Source organism: Cinclus cinclus, chromosome 3 (genome assembly GCF_963662255.1).
Source record: "Cinclus cinclus chromosome 3, bCinCin1.1, whole genome shotgun sequence".
Classification (NCBI taxonomy): Eukaryota; Metazoa; Chordata; class Aves; order Passeriformes; family Cinclidae; genus Cinclus; species Cinclus cinclus.
In genome coordinates this window covers 110,023,859-110,043,404 of record NC_085048.1, presented here as the reverse complement: position 1 = coordinate 110,043,404, position 19,546 = coordinate 110,023,859, and the positions used below count along the sequence as shown (strand labels likewise).

General features: G+C 51.3%; 2 protein-coding genes across 2 annotated transcripts in view; both read right to left on the bottom strand.

The window, feature by feature from the left end:
• The window catches only part of LOC134042004 (serine/threonine-protein kinase pim-1-like), a gene marked incomplete at its 3' end in the record, with an annotated part of 49,057 nt that extends 44,575 nt beyond the window's left edge, over positions 1-4,482 (bottom strand). The window contains exon 1 of the mRNA XM_062489077.1: positions 4,469-4,482. Coding sequence (XP_062345061.1) covers positions 4,469-4,482 — 14 coding nt within the window. The remainder of the gene's footprint in view (positions 1-4,468) is intronic.
• Positions 4,483-12,429: 7,947 nt separating this feature from the next.
• Positions 12,430-19,546, bottom strand: part of LOC134042003 (serine/threonine-protein kinase pim-1-like) — a gene marked incomplete at its 3' end in the record, with an annotated part of 31,873 nt that continues 24,756 nt past the window's right edge. Inside the window, exons 2-6 of the mRNA XM_062489075.1 lie at positions 13,956-14,090; positions 13,819-13,869; positions 13,221-13,590; positions 12,823-12,999; positions 12,430-12,548 (exon numbers count right to left, since the gene is read on the bottom strand). Coding sequence (XP_062345059.1) covers positions 12,430-12,548; positions 12,823-12,999; positions 13,221-13,590; positions 13,819-13,869; positions 13,956-14,090 — 852 coding nt within the window. The remainder of the gene's footprint in view (positions 12,549-12,822; positions 13,000-13,220; positions 13,591-13,818; positions 13,870-13,955; positions 14,091-19,546) is intronic.

Sequence of the window (19,546 nt, the reverse complement as noted above, 5' to 3'; positions counted from 1 at the left end):
ACAAGGCCATGGCTGTACAACTCAAAAGCTGAGACCACCTGGAACTGACTTTGTAGCACTGCCTGTTCCAGCAAACTCCTTTTTTCCTTAGCAAGCAGACACAGCTGATGGAATACATATCCCTGACACAGCCATGGTTCAAAAATACATGTAGGTTATAAAATCTAACATGCTTGCTTGGCAGATTGGACAGCAGAAGCAGCTTGGCCTGATTCTTGGGCTTTTCTCAGTCATAAGTCAGACAAGGAATTATGACAGAGCCCAGAAACCATTCAAAGACTTCTCCTGCCATTGATGCATGCTGAGGATGTGAAGTTTGCACTACACACCCATTGCAAAGGCAGCGTGTTCTCAGACACTTCCCAGAAGTGCAGTGTCCAGCTGAGCTCTTCCTTGGCCCAGCTGGTTCCATGTGCTCACACCACAGGAAAAGCTCTCTGAGCTCTGCTTACAGTGCAGAAATTGAAAATCTATCACACAGGACTTAGCTCGGTCTCCTTACCATCTGTTCTTTTCCTTCTGAACTCAGCTCCCTGTTATTTCTAATTTTATCCTCGCAGCTGGTGCCGTTTCTCCCAGTCTCGTGCTCTCCTCTGGACACCGTGCTTGGCTTGGTGGAAGGAGAGTCCTTCTGGATGGGAGGCAATGGCTTGGAGGGAAGGAGCATAGAAGGATTTGCCAGGGAAAACTTCTTGGCAAGAGGGTAGCCAGTCAGGCCTGGAAAGTAGAGATATAAAACTGTAACAGAGGCTGCAATGCAAACCTAAAGCATCTGAAGCTCCATATTTCATAGAAGACATTTCCTGGAAACTTTCCTGGAAACTAGCTGCACAGGGAAACATGCACCTGACAGCAGCCACCTGAGGCAGGCCACAGGATCACACCCTGAGCCACTTCCACAGAGCTCCCAGGGGAACTTCCTAGCCTCTAGGCTGCTCTGGGACAGCAGGGAGCCCAGAGCCCTGTGCTTCCCAGCAATGGCTCAGCTGCACATGCAGCCTCCTGCTCCTCTCCCTGCCCCACAGCTCAGCAGCCCTACAGCTCCACGGGGCACTGGCAGCAGCACAGCTCATGGCAGGGGGCACCTGCAGGGCACAACTGCTCCCTGGCAATGTGCACAGGCTCTCCAGGCTGGCACAAGACCCTTCCTCCCACCAGAGAGCGGCCCAGCTCCCACCTTACCTCTGTGGGAGGCTGAACCAGCCTCACAAGGGATGAACTGAGTTAGGTGAAGTCCCATCTTTATCATAAACATGTCTAATGGGTGGGGCATTTGCAGGATTCTTGAACTTTGGTGAGAATTTCTTAGGTTTCATTTTTCAAGGACCTAGCCTGTGAACTATTCCTCTGAACACTATTGAGTTACCATGGCTGAACAGAAAGTTGGATGGCTCCAATGGGAAGAGGGGAAAAAAACTCCTTCTCTAGTGTGGCTTCTGTGAACACCCAATAAAGACCCACACAGCTGTGACTGCTGTTTCTGCAAACTACAAAGAGCTCTCAGCAAGCAGGCAGGACTTGCTGGCGTTTTCATAGCACCTTAATATCATTCTCAGTGTTAGACCCAATTAGCAAGCAGAGGAAGAACAGGAAATTTATCTGTTGTGAGACCTGACATTGGTGGCAAACAAAGGAACAGAACTTGCGTCTCATGACCGTGTCCAGTTTGTGGTCAGCTGTGGCCACAGTCCCTGTCCTGACAGAAAGTTTGAGTGATTTGGCTACTGTGAAAAGAAGAGGACGCTAATGACAAAACATAATGAGTAAGCTAATGAGAAAATGTTGTGATGCCAGGGCTGTCCTGGCAAGATCACCTGTAGCTCACAGCCACCAACTCTGACACAGAGCCAGAACTGACCACCATGGACCAATTTTCCCGGAAATCTGGTGGAATTTGTCTCCATTTGACTCGGGCCTTTCAGCTCCTTTCTATCCTCACCTTTTCCTTCCGTGGTCTTTCCTTTTCCAGTAAAATCCATCTTTGAACCCGTGCTTCTGTCTCGCAGAAGTACCTGGGGTTGAATTTGGGAACTGTCTCGGAGCAGACGGCGATAGGAGCTCGGTCCCCAGCCCTAGAACAAGGTGGGGTGACTCCAATCGCCAGCAGTCGGCACAGACAGGCAGAGCCAGACGTGTCTCCTGCCACTGTGTCCGTGTCAACCACAACCTTCACAGCCCCTTGCGGGGCTGCCCCTTTGTGACGCGCTGGCCCGTGGTTCTCTCGTTTCCATGGCCACAGAGCCCCCACCCCAGCTCCATCCCTTTCCCTTCCCTTCCCAAGGGCAGCCAGCCCTGGGCCCGGCCAGGCCAGGTCGGAGGGTTTGGCACTGTCTAGGAAGTAGCCGCTTTCCTAAGCTGCTTTTCAAGGCCTTTATTTCTGTAATTCCCACTCCGTTCTGCCTTGCAGCTTGTTGGTTGCGGATTTTGATTACTTCTCTTCACAACAAATAAAGTGGTGCCTTCCCCTCAGCAGCCCTGGGGATGTTCCTATGTGAAGCCATCTGTCTCACACGGTTTTAGACAATTTAAAACAGAACACTATGGATAAGCCGTCTCCTCTAAAGTGTTCCAACAATCCCGTTTCCAGCAAGAGGAAGTGAACAGTAAGAGATAAAGGTGGAAAAAAGGCCTGCCTCACCGCCCACACGGCCTGGGGGAGAGACAGCTGGGCCCCGATCTGGCAAGGGCCCCAACCTCGGCTGCTGGCAAAAGGAAAAGGAAAACCACCAGCCCACCACTAACATCACGTACAGCAAACGCCAAAAAACAACCTTACAACCAAAAAACTCATCTCCGCTTTCTGGCCGGGCCCTACAATCCCAGCCCGGCCCCGGCGCGGCCTTAGAAGGCTCCTTATGGTAAAGAGCTCCGGCCGCCCCACCTAAAAACAATCTGTACTGGTTTGAAAAGCAAAACCAGTGAGACTTCAAGTCAGTAATACAATTTTTAATGGGGAAGAGGAAAAAAAGAAGAAAAAAACAAAATACATGCAATAATAAAAATAAAACCACTGACAGAGTCAGAATACAACCTGATACCCTGTCAGTCAGGGTGCTGGTGCAGTTTTCCTCCAAAGGGTCCAGCGATGATGTGGATAAGAACCTGGTTCTTCCTCTGGAATCCAGTGGAGAAAGGCTGCTTTTGGCGTTCTAAACCTCAGTTTTTATCTAGGTAGGAAAGGCTTGGCTCATCCTCCTGGCTGGAGCATCTCCCAATGGGATGAAGTAATCTTATCAGTTCTACAGTAGGACTCAATGGCCCATTAACAGAAGATACTTCCCACAGAGATAAGGATGATCACCCTTATCAGTGATGGCCCATCAACAGAAGACATTTCCCACAGAGATAAGGATGATCACACTTCTCAGATGGTAATAGAATATGTATGTTGTATTGTAAACCAGGACATAATCCACCCCTTATTCTATTACCATCTACATTATACCCAAACCAATACCCTATATATTTACATATAATACAGAATGAAACCCTACACACAGTTCTCTCTTAAAATAAGGTTTCTTTGCGGTACACAGCGGGTTTCTCCATCTTTCTGCATTACCCACCAAGTGTAACCAGGTCCTTGAGCAAAAACAATCCCACTGATTGGTTTGCCTTTGCCTGTGGTGGGATTGATCCAAACAGTCTTTCCTAAAATACCTTTCATGTGTACCACAGGGATTTTGTCTCCATCCACTGTGTGCAGGGGTTCAGATTGGGCAGGACCGGCTCGATTGATGGACCCTCTGGTGTTGACCATCCAGGTGGCTTTTGCCAAGTTCATTTCCCAATTTCTGAAGGTTCCCCCACCGAGTGCCTTCAGGGTAGTTTTAAGGAGTCCATTGCACCGTTCAACTTTCCCGGCAGCTGGTGCGTGGTAAGGGATATGATATATCCATTCAATACCATGTTCTCTGGCCCAGGTGTTGATAAGGCTGTTCTTGAAATGGGTTCCGTTGTCTGACTCAATTCTTTCGGGGGTACCATGCCTCCAAAGGACTTGTTTTTCTAGGCCCAAGATGGTGTTGCGGGCAGTAGCATGAGGCACAGGGTAGGTTTCCAACCATCCTGTGGTTGCTTCCACCATGGTCAGTACGTAGCGCTTGCCTTGGCGGGTTTGGGGAAGGGTGATGTAGTCAATTTGCCAGGCTTCCCCATACCTGTACTTTGACCATCGTCCACCGTACCACAGAGGCTTCACCCGCTTGGCCTGTTTGATTGTGGCACAGGTCTCACAGTTCTGGATGACCTGTGAGATGCTGTCCATAGTAAGGTCCACCCCTCGGTCACGGGCCCATCGGTATGTTGCATCTCTCCCCTGATGACCAGAGGCATCATGGGCCCAACGAGCTAGGAATAATTCTCCCTTGTGCTGCCAGTCTAGATCCACTTGTGATATTTTTACCTTGGCAGCTCGGTCCACCTGCTCGTTGTTGTGATGCTCTTCATTAGCTCGACTCTTAGGTACATGCGCATCCACATGTCGAACCTTCACGGTTAGCTTCTTTACTCGGGTGGCAATGTCCTGCCAAATCTCAGCAGCCCAGATGGGTTTCCCTCTGCGCTGCCAGTTGGCCTTTTTCCAGCGATCCAACCATCCCCACAGAGCATTAGCTACCATCCATGAGTCAGTGTAGAGATAGAGCTTTGACCACTTCTCCCGTTCGGCAATATCTAAAGCCAGCTGGATGGCTTTTAACTCTGCAACCTGACTCGATCCACCTTGTCCCTCGGTAGCTTGTGCAACTTGTCGTGTGGGGCTCCATACTGCAGCTTTCCATTTTCGGTTAGTGCCTACAACTCGGCAGGAACCATCAGTGAAGAGGGCATATCGTCTTTCAGTCTCCGGTAGCTCATTGTATGGTGGGGCTTCCTCGGCACGTGCCACTTGCTCCTCCTCTTCAGAAGATAACCCAAAAGTCTCACCTTCCGGCCAGTTTGTAATTATTTCCAGAATCCCAGGGCGATTTGGATTTCCAATACGGGCGCGCTGAGTGAGGAGGGCAATCCATTTGCTCCATGTAGTGTCAGTGGCATGATGTGTGGAAGGAACCTTTCCCTTGAACATCCAGCCCAGTACCGGTAGTCGAGGTGCTAGAAGCAGCTGTGTTTCAGTGCCAATTACTTCAGAGGCTGCTTGAACTCCTTCATAGGCAGCCAAAATTTCTTTCTCTGTGGGAGTGTAGTTGTTTTCAGACCCTTTGTAGCTTCTGCTCCAGAATCCCAGTGGTCGACCCCGAGTCTCACCAGGTACCTTCTGCCAAAGGCTCCAGGATAGACCATGATTTCCAGCTGCAGAGTAGAGCACGTTCTTTACCTCTGGTCCTGTCCTGACTGGACCAAGGGCTACCGCATGAGCGATCTCTTGCTTGATCTGGGTGAAGGCTTGCTGTTGTTCAGGGCCCCAGTGGAAATCATTCTTCTTGCGGGTAACCAGGTAGAGAGGGCTCACAATCTGGCTGTACTCAGGGATGTGCATTCTCCAAAAGCCTATGGCACCTAGGAAAGCTTGTGTTTCCTTCTTGTTGGTTGGTGGAGACATAGCGGTGATCTTGTTAATTACCTCTGTTGGGATCTGACGACGTCCATCTTGCCATTTGACTCCTAGAAACTGAATTTCCTGAGCTGGTCCCTTTACCTTACTTTGCTTAATGGCAAAACCAGCCTTCAGCAGAATCTGAATAATCTTCTCTCCTTTCTCGAAGACTTCCCCTGCTGTGCTCCCCCATACAATGATGTCATCGATATACTGTAGATGTTCAGGAGCCTCACCCTTTTCCAGTGCAGCCTGGATCAGTCCATGGCAGATGGTGGGACTGTGTTTCCACCCCTGGGGCAGTCGGTTCCAGGTGTACTGCACCCCCCTCCAGGTGAAAGCAAACTGAGGCCTGCACTCTGCTGCCAGAGGAATGGAGAAAAATGCATTGGCAATGTCAATGGTGGCGTACCACTTTGCTGCCTTGGACTCCAGCTCGTACTGGAGTTCCAGCATATCTGGCACGGCAGCGCTCAGCGGTGGAGTCACTTCATTCAATGCACGATAGTCCACAGTCAATCTCCATTCTCCATCAGACTTGCGCACAGGCCAGATGGGGCTGTTGAAGGGTGAGTGGGTTTTGCTGACCACCCCTTGGCTTTCCAGTTTACGAATCATCTCATGGATGGGAGTCACAGAGTCTCTGTCGGTACGGTATTGCCGACGGTGTACTGTTGTTGTGGCGATTGGTACCTGTTGCTCTTCAACTCTCAATAGTCCCACAGCAGAGGGGTCATCTGAGAGACCAGGTAAGGTATTCAGTTTTCTGATGTCTTCTGTCTCTACAGAAGCTATCCCAAAAGCCCAGCGATATCCCTTTGGGTCTTTGAAATACCCATTTCGAAGATAGTCTATGCCGAGGATGCATGGGGCCTCTGGGCCAGTCACGATGGGGTGTTTCTGCCACCCTTTCCCAGTTAAACTCACTTCGGCCTCTACTACAGTCAGCTGCTGGGATCCTCCTGTTACCCCAGAAATAGAGATTGACTCTTCTCCTACATACCTTGATGGCATCAGGGTACATTGGGCGCCGGTGTCAACCAAAGCCTTATGTTTTTGTGGGTCAGATGTGCCAGGCCATCGGATCCACACAGTCCAGTAGATCCGATTGTCCCTCTCCTCTACCTGGCTAGAGGCAGGGCTCCTCTATTCCTGGTCTTGGTACACGTTGCTCTCTTCCTGTAGATAGGTTCTTGAGGTCCCTTCAAGAGGATCAGTCATATCATCGTTCTGATACTGTTTGGAGTTCTGTGCACGAGAGACTGGAGCAGCGTTGACTCTAGGTGAGCTTCTTATGTTCGGTGTCCCTCTTTTCAGTTCACGTACCCGGGCTGCTAAGGAGGAGGTGGGTTTTCTATCCCACTTCCTCATGTCTTCTCCATGCTCCTGAAGGAAAAACCAGAGGTTACCTCGTGGAGTGTGTCCTTTCTCCCTGGCTGGGAAACGCCGGCTCCTAATGGCAGAGACTCTTGTTGGTTCTGGTGAGATCTGGTAGTTTTCTGCCTTAAGTTCTTTTTTAAGCTTCTGATGGCCCTCTTCAATCAAGCTCCGGACTTGCTCAACCAGCCTTGTTTCCACGGTTGAGACATGGGTACGAAATGGGGCAGTGACAGTGTCCTCATAAATTCTTAGTTTATTGGCCAAGACGCCTACCATGTCCTCACCTTCCCTCCATTGCAGCGTTGCCAGGTAACGGGAGTATATCTCTGGTCCAAGCCGTGCGAATCTCAACCACATCTGTGAGGTGCACCGGACACAGTCTGGGCTCTTAGGAAATCTCTCATCTTCTGAGAAAATGATCTCCAGCACAGCCAATTCCCTCAGGCATCGGATACCTTGTTCCATTGTGCTCCATTTTCCTTGGTGCACCTGGAGATCTTCTTTACAAAGGTATCTGTCCTTCACACTTGTCAACAGTCGCCGCCAGAGGCTGAGGGTTTCTTGGGTTTTCCCGATCCCCTGGTCAATGACCACATCCCGGGACAGAGATCCCAGTTGCCTGGCCTCACTTCCATCCAGAACTGTGTCATTGGCTGCAGCGTCCCAGATGCGGAGCAGCCAGGTCAGGATGGACTCGTTTGCCTGGCGGGTGAATTCCCTCCGCAGGTCACGCAGCTCACCCAGGGATAGAGAGCGAGTGATGATTTCTGGCTCTGTCTCTTCTGCTGGGTGCGAAGGTCCTGCCACGTCCTCATCAGTGACTATGCAAACTGATTTGCTCTTTGATTTCTTCTTCTGAACGGGGGCAACTGCTACTGGTCTGGGCTGTTCTGGTTCGGTGACAGTTTGTGTGGAGATGCTGGTGGCACTTTTGGTTCCTTCTTCCTGGATAAAAGTCTGTGTAGAGACGGATGCTGTTGCTTTTCTTTTGGCTCTTTTCTCCTTTGTGACAGTCTGTGCAGACATGGACGCAGTAGATTTGTTTCTTTTTTCCTCTTCCTCAAGAATACGCTGCACTATACCATGTAGTGTTTTGTTTCTAAGCATGTTGCAGGCTGTGCAGAGAAGACAAAGCAGAACTAACAACAATATTATGCTGTCCTTGGCATCCAGAGAGAACTCAACATTTCCAAAAACTGCTGTGCCATGCCTGAAAGATTGGAAAAAATCATCCTTTTCCCCTCCCCCCAGGGGCTGGGTGCGATTGTTGAGACCCCAGATGTAGCAGCCTAGACTAGGACAAACAAACAAAGTTGAGTATATATTCCGAATGATGTTCATTGCCTCAGAGGTTATCATGCAATAGACATAATAGACCAATAAAGCAATTTTTATACCATACCCTGGTCTACACAGGAGCATTACAACCGGCAGATAGTTCCCCATGTGCGGAAAAATATAGAGAGTAAGATATAAAACCCACGTAAGCATGTTGAGAATCATGGTGAATAGGTGGCTGGCAAAATTCAAAATTGTAATGCTGACTTTTTTCTCAGTACCTTCTTGCCCCACATTGGGCGCCAATAAATGTACTGGTTTGAAAAGCAAAACCAGTGAGACTTCAAGTCAGTAATACAATTTTTAATAGGGAAGAGGAAAAAAAGAAGAAAAAAACAAAATACATGCAATAATAAAAATAAAACCACTGACAGAGTCAGAATACAACCTGATACCCTGTCAGTCAGGGTGCTGGTGCAGTTTTCCTCCAAAGGGTCCAGCGATGATGTGGATAAGAACCTGGTTCTTCCTCTGGAATCCAGTGGAGAAAGGCTGCTTTTGGCGTTCTAAACCTCAGTTTTTATCTAGGTAGGAAAGGCTTGGCTCATCCTCCTGGCTGGAGCATCTCCCAATGGGATGAAGTAATCTTATCAGTTCTACAGTAGGACTCAATGGCCCATTAACAGAAGATACTTCCCACAGAGATAAGGATGATCACCCTTATCAGTGATGGCCCATCAACAGAAGACATTTCCCACAGAGATAAGGATGATCACACTTCTCAGATGGTAATAGAATATGTATGTTGTATTGTAAACCAGGACACAATCACAGAACCCTCTCCTGCCCCGGCAAAATATTAACTTTTTCACTGCCCAAAATATGACTTTACAAATACTTTATTCTCTGTCCTGTGGAAAAAAAAAAAAGAGAACCAAAATGATAATATGTACAAAAACAGCACAAAAAACACCAAATTCAAAGTACGAGAAGAGTCAAGTCTCAGCTGAGGGAAGGAAGACATAGACTGAAATTCTTCCCTTTTTTTTATGCTACAGAAAAGCAACCCTTGTTTCCCTATAACACATAAAAAATATGGGGTGGATTAAAGATTCTAACTCTAGATGTAAGAAGAAGCGTTGGTGTTAAAATAAACCAATGTTAAAATTGCTGTAAGTGCCCTAGGTTTAAATAGTGAAAAAACCCCTGCTTCTCCCTAGGGAAGAAGAAAAACACCCTCTATTTTTAAAAGTGGAGTAAGCTTTTTTTTCAACTATTATAATCCTTTAAGTGTGCCTCATAAGTTGATATGGTCGTCAGTATTAGTTATGAATTAAAATGTTAGTTGAGAAAAAAAATATTACATAATAACCAGATCTCTATCCTCCCTGACGGCTAAACACTAGAACAGCAAGACCACCTAAAAATGGTTTCTTATGAAAAACCTCTATAGGCTGAAGAATCTCCTCTCTGAAAGAAACAAGTAAATGACTATTTTAGAAATGGTAAACTAACTGAGTTGTTCTTTGTATGCTGTCAATGCAAAAAAACCAAATGTGTGGAAAGAAGAAGAGTAGTCTGAAGTTTTATTCTAACTTTTCTTCTTCTTTTTTCCCCTATAGTTTCTGGTAATAAAGTTTGTCTTTGTACCATTTAAAGCTAAGCCTGTTTTATCTTCCTCCTAATCCTATCTCACAACTAAAAACGTTCAAATTAACAATCCAAAACCACTACACTAAAGCAGTATCTCCACCCAAACTCAAACTGAACCCAAAACACCCCACTGTGGAGACCCTAAAAGGCATTCCCTAGTTAGGAAGACACGAGAGGCTTCTCTCATAGCAAGCCCTGTTCTGTCATGCCAATGTAGCCCTGTTCTGTTCCCTGGGCCAGCCCCCTGCCCTCTCCCTGTCTCTCAGGCTTTCGGTCACTCCCACCCTGTTTCCCTGTTGGCTCCCATGCCCTAACCCCACCTTTGTGCCACCCCCATGTCCCCTGGTAAGTGCTCCCTGATGCTCCCCCTGCCCAGGACACCCATCTGCTTCAACCTGGACCCTCACCCCGACGTTCCCCTTTGTCTTTGCCTCTGACCCTGGACTATCCACGCAGTGGCTGAAATAAGCATCTCCGTGGATCCCATACAAAGGCCCTTGCTGCTCCTTTACCTGCAACCATCTTAACAGCTATCCAGGCTACAACACCTGGGGAGACAAAGGAGTCAAGAAGGATGTCCCAGCTTCCAACATTTCTTTTATCCCTACAGTAGCTGTACTCCAATTACTGCATACGAGAGTTTTACTTGATCCCTTTAATGCCAAGGGACCATGAAGGACTTGAACCTTGTTCAAGTCCAGCCTTGCCTGCCTATTTTGGAGTGGAGGGCAAAGATGCAGACAACTTTGGGCGGGGGTAGAGCTGAAATTGCATTTTGCTGCTTCTGATTTCCTCCCTGCTTTTGCAGCAGAGGGACATCTTTGTCCCTGCAAACCACTCCCCTTTCCAAGTGAAATGTGGGCCTGGCTACCAACTCCAGGTTCTTGAAGAGACTGCTGCGGTTGGCAACAGGAATTGTTGCTGAACTTTTTGTGTTACTTAAACCCCCCCACCCATTCCACCAAGTGGATGAGGAAAGAGGCAAAGAGATTTCGGTGGAAGAAGGGTGCCAAAAGCTTGAAAAAAGGATGAAAGAAATGCTCCGATGATGATGATGATGTTAGTAACAAGAATGATTTATTTTTGGCAGCAAATGAACACCCGCTGCCGTCCAGCCCTCCCAGACTGGCAGGTCGAGCGGTGCCGTTTCCATGGCATGAGCTGCTGGTAGCCTGGGGACAGAAACCAGAAAGCCACGGTCAGTGGCAGCAGGCTCCTGTCCCCCCTGTCTCACCATGGCCTGTGCTCAGGCCAGGCTGCTGGCTGTGCTCAGAGCCCAAACCTCCCAGCCCATTCCCTCCTTGTTAGAGGAGAGCAGCGTGGCAGGACACGCTCCACCTCTTCTGCTCAAGCATGGCACAACAACCTCCTCAGCAGCTGCAAGAGCGACATTCTCGTGTGCCTGCTGCCGTTTGCCCTAAGCCCTTCTGCCACCCGAGCTGTGGAACCGGGTACCCACCTCTGGAGACCGGCTGCCAGGAGAGGAGCCGATCACACACAAGGTCCTCATCCTTCTTGCAGGGACGTCCTTGCACACCGTGGACCCTCCCCGGGGAGCACCAGCATGGGACGCACTCCAAGGACGGTGCTGGTGCTGCTCCATCTGGTCTGGACACAAGCTGCAATCTTTCTGGAAAAAACAAAGAACAATTGCATGAAAGTCATTTCAAAACAAGACCTGGAAACAAGAAAAAGCACCAAAGGTTGTCACCGTTTCACGGGACTGGGGAAGGTCTGACCGCTCTTTATGATACTAAAATCTCTCCAGTGGTGGGGAAAAACCCTACCTTTCCCACCTGTATGCCCACCCCTTCCTCAAGGGCCTGCAAAGCAGAGCAGCTGGGCCATGGCTAAAGAACCCGTCCCCCTCTGCTGCTCCCCATCCACACGGATGGACGCTTATGTCAGGCCGGATGCCCCCACCCCAGCCTGTGCCATGCTGGCAGGAAGAAGCTGTGAGCGAGGCCAGGAGCCGGCTCCCCTTCCACAACATCCATCCCCTGCCCCACCAAAAAGCAGCTGAGCAGTTGGCAGAAAGATTAATATTGTCCACTGCCACCCCAAGGGGAACCTCCGGCACGTGGCCAGGCTGAGCCCTGCCATGCCTGGAGGCACGAGCATCCCCCCACCCCTGCACCGCCTGGGGACTCATCTTGATTTCGTCGGGGTGCAGAGCGTGTCCTCTAGGAAGGGGCTGCAACCAAAGCCCATCAGCTTTGCCCTGCCAGTGGCCAGCTCGAGAACGGCGTTCTCCAGCTCTGCGCTGATCTCCAGAAGAACACGCCAGATGTGCCTTGGCTCGCGGGGACATCACGAGGCCATTGAGCTGCAGGGGGATGTTTCCCCTTTTCCACTCTGTGGCAACTTCACTGCACTGTGCCACAATTTCTCCAATAGGATGGGGAGCCCTGAGCCGCTCCCTCCACAAATCGCCGGGGACCTGAGGAAGCACCTCCTTGGCTGTGCTCTCTGCTCCATGCCAGGGCCACTGGGAAATGCTCTGGGCAATTCTTTGAGAGCCACGAGACACGAGCAGCTGCTGCTTGCGGGCATCCTGGATCCTACTGTGCAGAGGGATGGATCTCTGCTGTCTCCTGGGCCAGGTGGGGCTTCTGCACCCAAGAATGTTCTAAAAGGTCATCCAAGGATGGCCTGTCTGCAGGGTCCATGGATAAGCACCACCTGATCAGGTGCTGGCACTCTGCAGAGAGAAACCAGAAACTGCTGGTCAGCTCCTGTCCATGCTCTCCCAGATTTCACAGTGCCCACAGCACACTAAGAGTGCTCAGAGCTGTTCGCACAGCTTCCCATCCATCCTCTCTTCTGGAAGAGAGCAGCAGAAGCACACGTGCCGCCTCCTCCAGCTCAGCCCAGGAGATGAACCTCCTCCCCAGCTGCAACAGCAGGACACTTATGTGCCACCTGCCCTCTCCCAAAGCCGTTCTTGCTCCTGTGCCTTGAAGGCTCATCCCCACCTTGAGACACCCGGGGCGGGAAGAAGAGCTGTCCCCGGACGATGTCCTCTCTGCTTTTGAAAGGAAGGTGCCTGCACACCAGCTGATAGAGCAGGATGCCCAGGGACCAGATGGTGGCTGGCTGGCCATGGTAGCGGCCAAAGAGGATCCACTCCGGTGGGTAGTACTCCCGCGTTCCTATGGCACACGGGCACAGCTCATCAGGCCAATGCTGATTGCTCCCTCCCTCCCAGCCAGCTCCTCAAAAGCCAGCCCCAGCTCCTGCCAAAATGCAACTTGGCTGCAGCCGGCTGAAGCAGCATTCCCCCTCACTCCCTCCCTCCCTCCCTGTGTGTTCCACCTGTGGAAGCACAGGGGAGAAGCTCCACTGCCCGGCTGGGCCCCGGCTTTGGGCTCACCGGCCATCTGGGTGTAGAAGGTGTCCTGCAGGATCGTGCCGCAGCCAAAGTCGATGAGCTTCGCCTCGCCGGTGGCCAGGTCAATGAGCACGTTCTCGGCCTTGATGTCGCGGTGCAGGACGCCGCGGCTGGTGCAGTGCCGCACGGCCCCCAGCACCTGCCGGAACAGCGCCCGCGCCACGGGCTCTGGCAGGAACCCCCCCGCGTGCAGCAGGTGCCAGAGGTCCTGACAGCGCTCCGGACGCTCCATGACCAGCGCGAAGCCGTCGGGCAGCTCGAACCAGTCCAGGAGCCGCACGATGCCGCGGAAGCCGGGCCACGACGCCATCCAGAGCAGCACCAGCTCCAGGGGCACAAGGGCGCCGTCGTGCTGCGGGGGAGCCGCCATGCCGTCAGCGGCGCCGATGCTGCGCTCGCCTTCGCCACCCCCCGCCCGGCGCCACCGCAGCTCCCATTGCCCATGGCCCGGGACGCTGCGCGGCCCCCGCTCGCTCCACGCTCGCTCCCATCGCAGCGTCCCGGCTCCCACCCGGCCGGGCCTGGCCTTACCCCGCCCGCCACGCCCCGCCGCCTGCTCCCGCTGGCCCCGCTCACTCACCAGCCGCGCCCACTCCAAGACGCGGTCCCGGGACACTCGCTTGATGGCCACCTGCAAGCCAAGGCGAGCGGAGGGCTCAGCTCGCCGCCCGCCGCTCGCCGCCCCCCTCCCCGCTCCGAGCCGGCCCCGTCTCTTACCGGAACGCCGTCGGCGAGCCGGGTCCCGGCGTAAACGCTGCCGAAGCCGCCGCTCCCCAGCAGCGGGCCCTCCCGGTACAGCTGCTCCAGGGGAGGCTTCTCCGCCCGTGTGGACGGCACCGCGCTCTCGGCATTCTGCCTGGGGCACCCGCCCGCCCCGGCCGCCGCTGCTTCCCGAGCCGCCCCGGGCTCCGGCGCCTCGGGGCCGGCGGCCGAACTGCCGGGCGGCGAGGCTCGCTCGGGTGAATGCGCCGGCGGCGGGGCGGGAGCCGGGCGGCTGCGGGCCAGCTGTGGGCGGAACCGCGGGAGGGGCCTCGGTCGGGGCCGGGCCAGCGCCGGGGCCCGCGCCAGGCGGAGCCAAGAGACGGTGCTGCTCCACCACCGCCACCAGTGCAGCGAGGAGCTCGTCCACAGGCTCTTCAAAAGGTGCCACAGGCGGTACGGACTGAGCCCCGCGGAGGCGGCACCGCGGCGTGCCCGACAGGGGCGGGCAGGGGGCCGGCTCGCCCACGGCCGCCTTGCGGGGCGCGGCATGAGCCGGGCTGGGAGAGGCGCAACAAGGAGGGGACTGAACGGGATCACAGGGAGTCTGAGAGGGAGAAGGGCACGGAGGGCGAGCGGGAACTCGAGCGGAAAACCGATCGAAAAACCGATCGAGAGAGGCGCTGCTGCTGCTGCTGCTGCTGCTGCTGCTGCTGCTGCGGAGCCGCCGGAGCGCGCGGCCGTTCTGCCGTTGCCTCCGCGAACCCAACGGAGGAGCCGCCGCGCGCCCCGTGGAACACAGGAAACAAAGTAAGAATAAATGAAGCTAATTCCTATTAGAGAAATAGCCAAATAAAGCAGTGGAGGCGTAAAGAAGACTGTTGGCTTGTGGCTTTCTTGTTTGAGTGAGATGAAGCATTTTGTGGGGAAGAATTGCCTCTTCTGACAATTTTGCCAGTGTGGGCTGGAGCGGAGCTTTTAAATTTCAAGTAGCAAAGAGAAATCGTGTCAGTATTGTCATCCCTTTTCATTCTCTGCTGAGACACTTGCAGGCTGCCCAAAGACATCGTCTGCAATATGGAACTTGGACCCAAATGGATTGTTAAGTGTGTCTGGATGTCACCAAATCTATGGGAATGACAAAAACTCTCCAGCAATATTTTTAGTGTTAGAGAATCTAGGAACAATGATATTCTGACCACGATGTTGTTCTGGCCGGGATGTGAAACAGAAATAATTTAATCCACACGTAGCCCTGGTGTGCACAGAAATTTTGTTTGTTTATTTCCTGTCAGTGTTAGTGGCAGAAGCATCCATTGCTCAGTTTGGGAAGGCTGACCCCTGACATGGACTCTCCTCAAGTGTGTCTCTGCCTCTGACACTAGAGAACACTGAGTGCCTTGAGAGCTCGTGTTGCCTGTGGAATGCTCCAGCTGACTGCCACCAGAAGCTGTGGACATTCTTTTGGTATCTGATGCAGAAAAGGAGTTCTCCATAATACCATGCTACTTAAACCCACATTGGGATGCGGCTGTGTAGTGGCTCACCATGGAGCAGATTGCCTGCTTTGTCACTGCCAGCCCTGCTGATCCTGCAAGGGACCCTAGTGTATCCCATGCCTGTTTTGCCTGCAAGCAAAGCTTGCCTTGCCTTAGTAGTGTGGAGTAAATAGAGAAGTAATAAAATGGACAATTAAACAAGTTACTTTGGAGGAGATCCTCCTGCTTTCACACATCAGCCCTGCACCTCATGCTCCGTATCCTAGTTTGAATGGACAGGTGTGTGCTAGGGAGAAAGCAGGACCTTCCCTTGAAATGGAGAAAGTAAAATCCTTCCCACTGAGTCAGTATAATTTTGAAATCAAGAGGTTCTCAGGGAAAGATAGGGGGACAGGAAGAACAGTTCTCTACTAAATCTACAACAAGGCCAATCTAAACAACAATAACTATGAAATTAACAGGAACCCAGTCACAGTTCCTTTGGTTGTGTGCTCTTTTCCCCCCTGGTGCAGTTACCATCGCCATTGGCAGTGAGCTCTGGCAGGTTCCCAGTGGACAGGGCAGGTGTGTGGATCCCTGCACAGCTGCAGGAGAGCTGGGGGTGATGGCAGCTGTGTCCCAGATGGGAAGGGTGGAGGAGAGACTCTGCTCACGAATCCTTGGAGCAGTGTCGGTCCCGGTGCTCCAACAGGATGCTTGGAGATAGCAAACTGAAGCAGGACAGCATCCTGGCAGGGGTGTGAGGTCCAACACCAGAAGAGGCAGCTCCTGGCACTGGGATGGCGCGGTGAGGTTTTCCAGCTGCCTTCCTCCTTCCAGAGCCAAAAAGGGGTGAGTACCAGTAACTGCCCCCCCACCCTCCTTTACCTGCTTCGAATCTCGTGGCCTTGGCCTCCTTCCCCCCACTGGCCCCACCCTCCCAGAGAAACTCACAAAATCAGGGAAGCTCTCCCTTCCCCATCTCAAGGTCTCAAGGACCTGGCCACCCCTAGCATGTCAGTGGGAAAAAATATAAAACTATAAAATATAAAAAAACAAAACATACCACCAAAAATATACACAATAAAAAATATAACAACAAAATTATTAAGATACAATCAAAATATATTTATTGAAACCTACAGATAACTATCAGAACATATGTACATCTGGAACTATACAGGCTAATGCATAAATCCATGTCTTCAAACGCTCTTTGGATAGGCAGCAGCTTCTTCCTGGGCTTGGAGGAAAGAGCTCTTCTGGACAGCAGGAAAGGACTTTGTGGGTAAATGCACAAATGAATGTCCAGAGAAAACTTGGTGGAAACACAGGAGCCAGGCAGGTCTGCAAAATGGAGACACAAAATGTAACAGAGGCTGCAATGCAAACCTAAAGCATCTGAAGCTCCATATTTCATAGAACACATTTCTTGGAAATTCATAAATAGCTGCACAGGGAAACATTCTCCTACCATCACCCTCTGGAGGCAGGCCAGGGGCACACCCTGAGCCACTTCCACAGAGCTCCCAGGGGAACTCCCTGGCCTCTGGGCTGCCCTGGGACAGCAGGGAGCCCAGAGCCCTGTGCTTCCCAGCAATGGCTCAGCTGCACATGCAGCCTCCTGCTCCTCTCCCTGCCCCACAGCTCAGCAGCCCTACAGCTCCATGGGGCACTGGCAGCAGCACAGCTCATGGCAGGGGGCACCTGCAGGGCACAACTGCTCCCTGCCAATGTGCACAGGCTCTCCAGGCTGGCACAAGACCCTTCCTCCCGCCAGAGAGCGGCCCAGCTCCCACCTTACCTCTGTGGGAGGCTGAGCCATGCTAGTCCTTCACTTTGTCCTCAATCCAGAGTGTCTTCAGGCCCCTGAGCATGCCATGACTAGGAAGGGCAGTGGAGAGAGCAGGGGCAGATGCACACCCTTCCTGAGTATTTTGTCATTTCTGGCCCAGCTAAAAGGTCAGAAGCGCAGGTGTCCATCTCAGCACTTGGTCAACTTGCTGGAGAACATCAAGCCTTCACCAGCCCAGGATGTTGGAGAGGTTTTCCTGGACATGTGGGGGCTGGCTGGCAGCACGCTTCTTCAGCTTGGTGCCCATCACCTCGTAGAGGGCAGAGGCGAGCCTGGTGACCACCGTGCGCACATTGGCGCTGCGGACAGGCAGCGCCTTGTTCTCCAGGAAGGACCAGAGCACGGGCAGGGCGTAGCGCTGGACCACTTCAGGGCTCCTGGCATAAACCCCTTCCACAAGCACTGCCGGGACAGAGACACAAGCTTCTGAAACAACAACCTTAATGCAAACAAGGATCCACCTCGAGATTTGCTTCTTGGAAGCCTCTCTGGCTAAGAGCAGTGAAATAGCACACAGAGCCCCACGATCCAGAAATGGCCAAAGCAGCTGATCCTCCCCAAAATAGAACCACCAACACCTCAGGAGTACTGTCTCCAAACAAATACTTGCACCTGTGGCAGAACTTGTACCTTTACTGGATCATTTCACAACCTGTTTCAACATCAAGAATGACTAAAATGTCAACTTCCCTTTCATTTCCATTAGGAAGTTGTCTAAACCCACACTGAAGATTTGGAAATGCACCATGGAGATTCAATTGAAAGGTTTCTAAGAAAAAGGACAATTCCATCTTTGTGACCCTTGATGTCAAAGTGCCAGAATCCAATCTGGCTCTTCCCTTTGTTCAGTGGCACACAGCAAAGGGCACTATTAGACCACACTTCCAAACTCCAGCCCACCAGACATGGGTGCTGCTTGACAGCTGGATTTAGAAACATCAGTGACTAGCTGCTGTCTTTGGCACAATGCTTTTGTGCCTTCCAACAAACAGCTGCTTCAAACCTCAGGGTGTCTTAGGTAATTACCCAGACCTCATTGCTGTGGCATTTGTGCATCTGCACATTTTAATGTCATTCCCCCTCCCAATGTTAATGGCATTTTTCTTGCAATGTGCACTGCAATAGTAGAATGTAGAGAGAAAAATGCAACACAGATGAATGAAATTTAACCACAACACGAGTGTCTTCTCCCTTTCTCTCTGAAGCCTTCTCCCTGCTCAATTTCTGGACTGAACTTTGTCAAACACAGACAAAACATTGACAACCAACAGGCTCCTTGCATGGCAGATGTGGCTGAGACATCAAAACCTGAAATGCTCTGGACACCATTCATATTTTCTGATCAGGCAAAATGTTATGCAGTAACCACTTCTTATTCTGTGGTGGAAGAGACTTCATTTTCTCTATGCTCGTAATCCACCAGCAATCATCAATATTTAAACAGTTCCTGAAAGTGCCCAAAACCAATTCTGCCAAGCAGGAAAAGGGTTATGGCATCCATTTCAAAATGGATGTTAATTTCAGTTAAAATCCAATTCAAGACATTGGTCACAATGGAACTTGAGAAAACATTGTTTGTTCCCACTAAATCTCAGAGAGAACATCTGCTCTTCCTAAAAGAGTCCTAATTTATGTTTATTTCCTTTATTTGAAGAAGAGATCAAAATATCTCCAAAACTAAATTCCCTCTTCCTAGACATCTACTTTATTCCAATGCCCTTTCAAGCGCTTTTGACATTCTCAATCACCGAACACTGAGCATTTGAGATTGCTGAAGAAGACACAACATCTATGAAACCTTGCATTTAAAGATGCTGGCACACTTAGCAGTGCATTTAGACCCCGTTAAAGCAAGGCTGTAAATCATCTTGTCCACTATATATAGAGATTATCACTTTTCCATTCCTGGGCTGTTGCTGACATAGCAAGCTCCTCTGAGGAATCAATTATCAGCTGCATTTGTAGCATTTTGGACAGCACTGACACAGGAAGACACTGTTTGCACACCCTGAAATGCTCAGTCCAATGCCACTTTGACAGCACAGGCAGGGAGCCTCAGCACTCTGCTTCTGCCCCTCTGGCCCCAAAGGCTGCCTTGCACCAAATCCGTGCCCCTAATCTGGGTGCTGAGTTTTGACCTAAGCTGTGACCCCCAGGCACTGCAGGGTTCAGTCTCAAAACTTTTCAAGAGCAAAATGAGAATTCTGTGAGGACAAAAGAAACGGATTGCCTGAAACAGCACTTGCTACATTTTCCCTAAAGGACCAGAGATGACC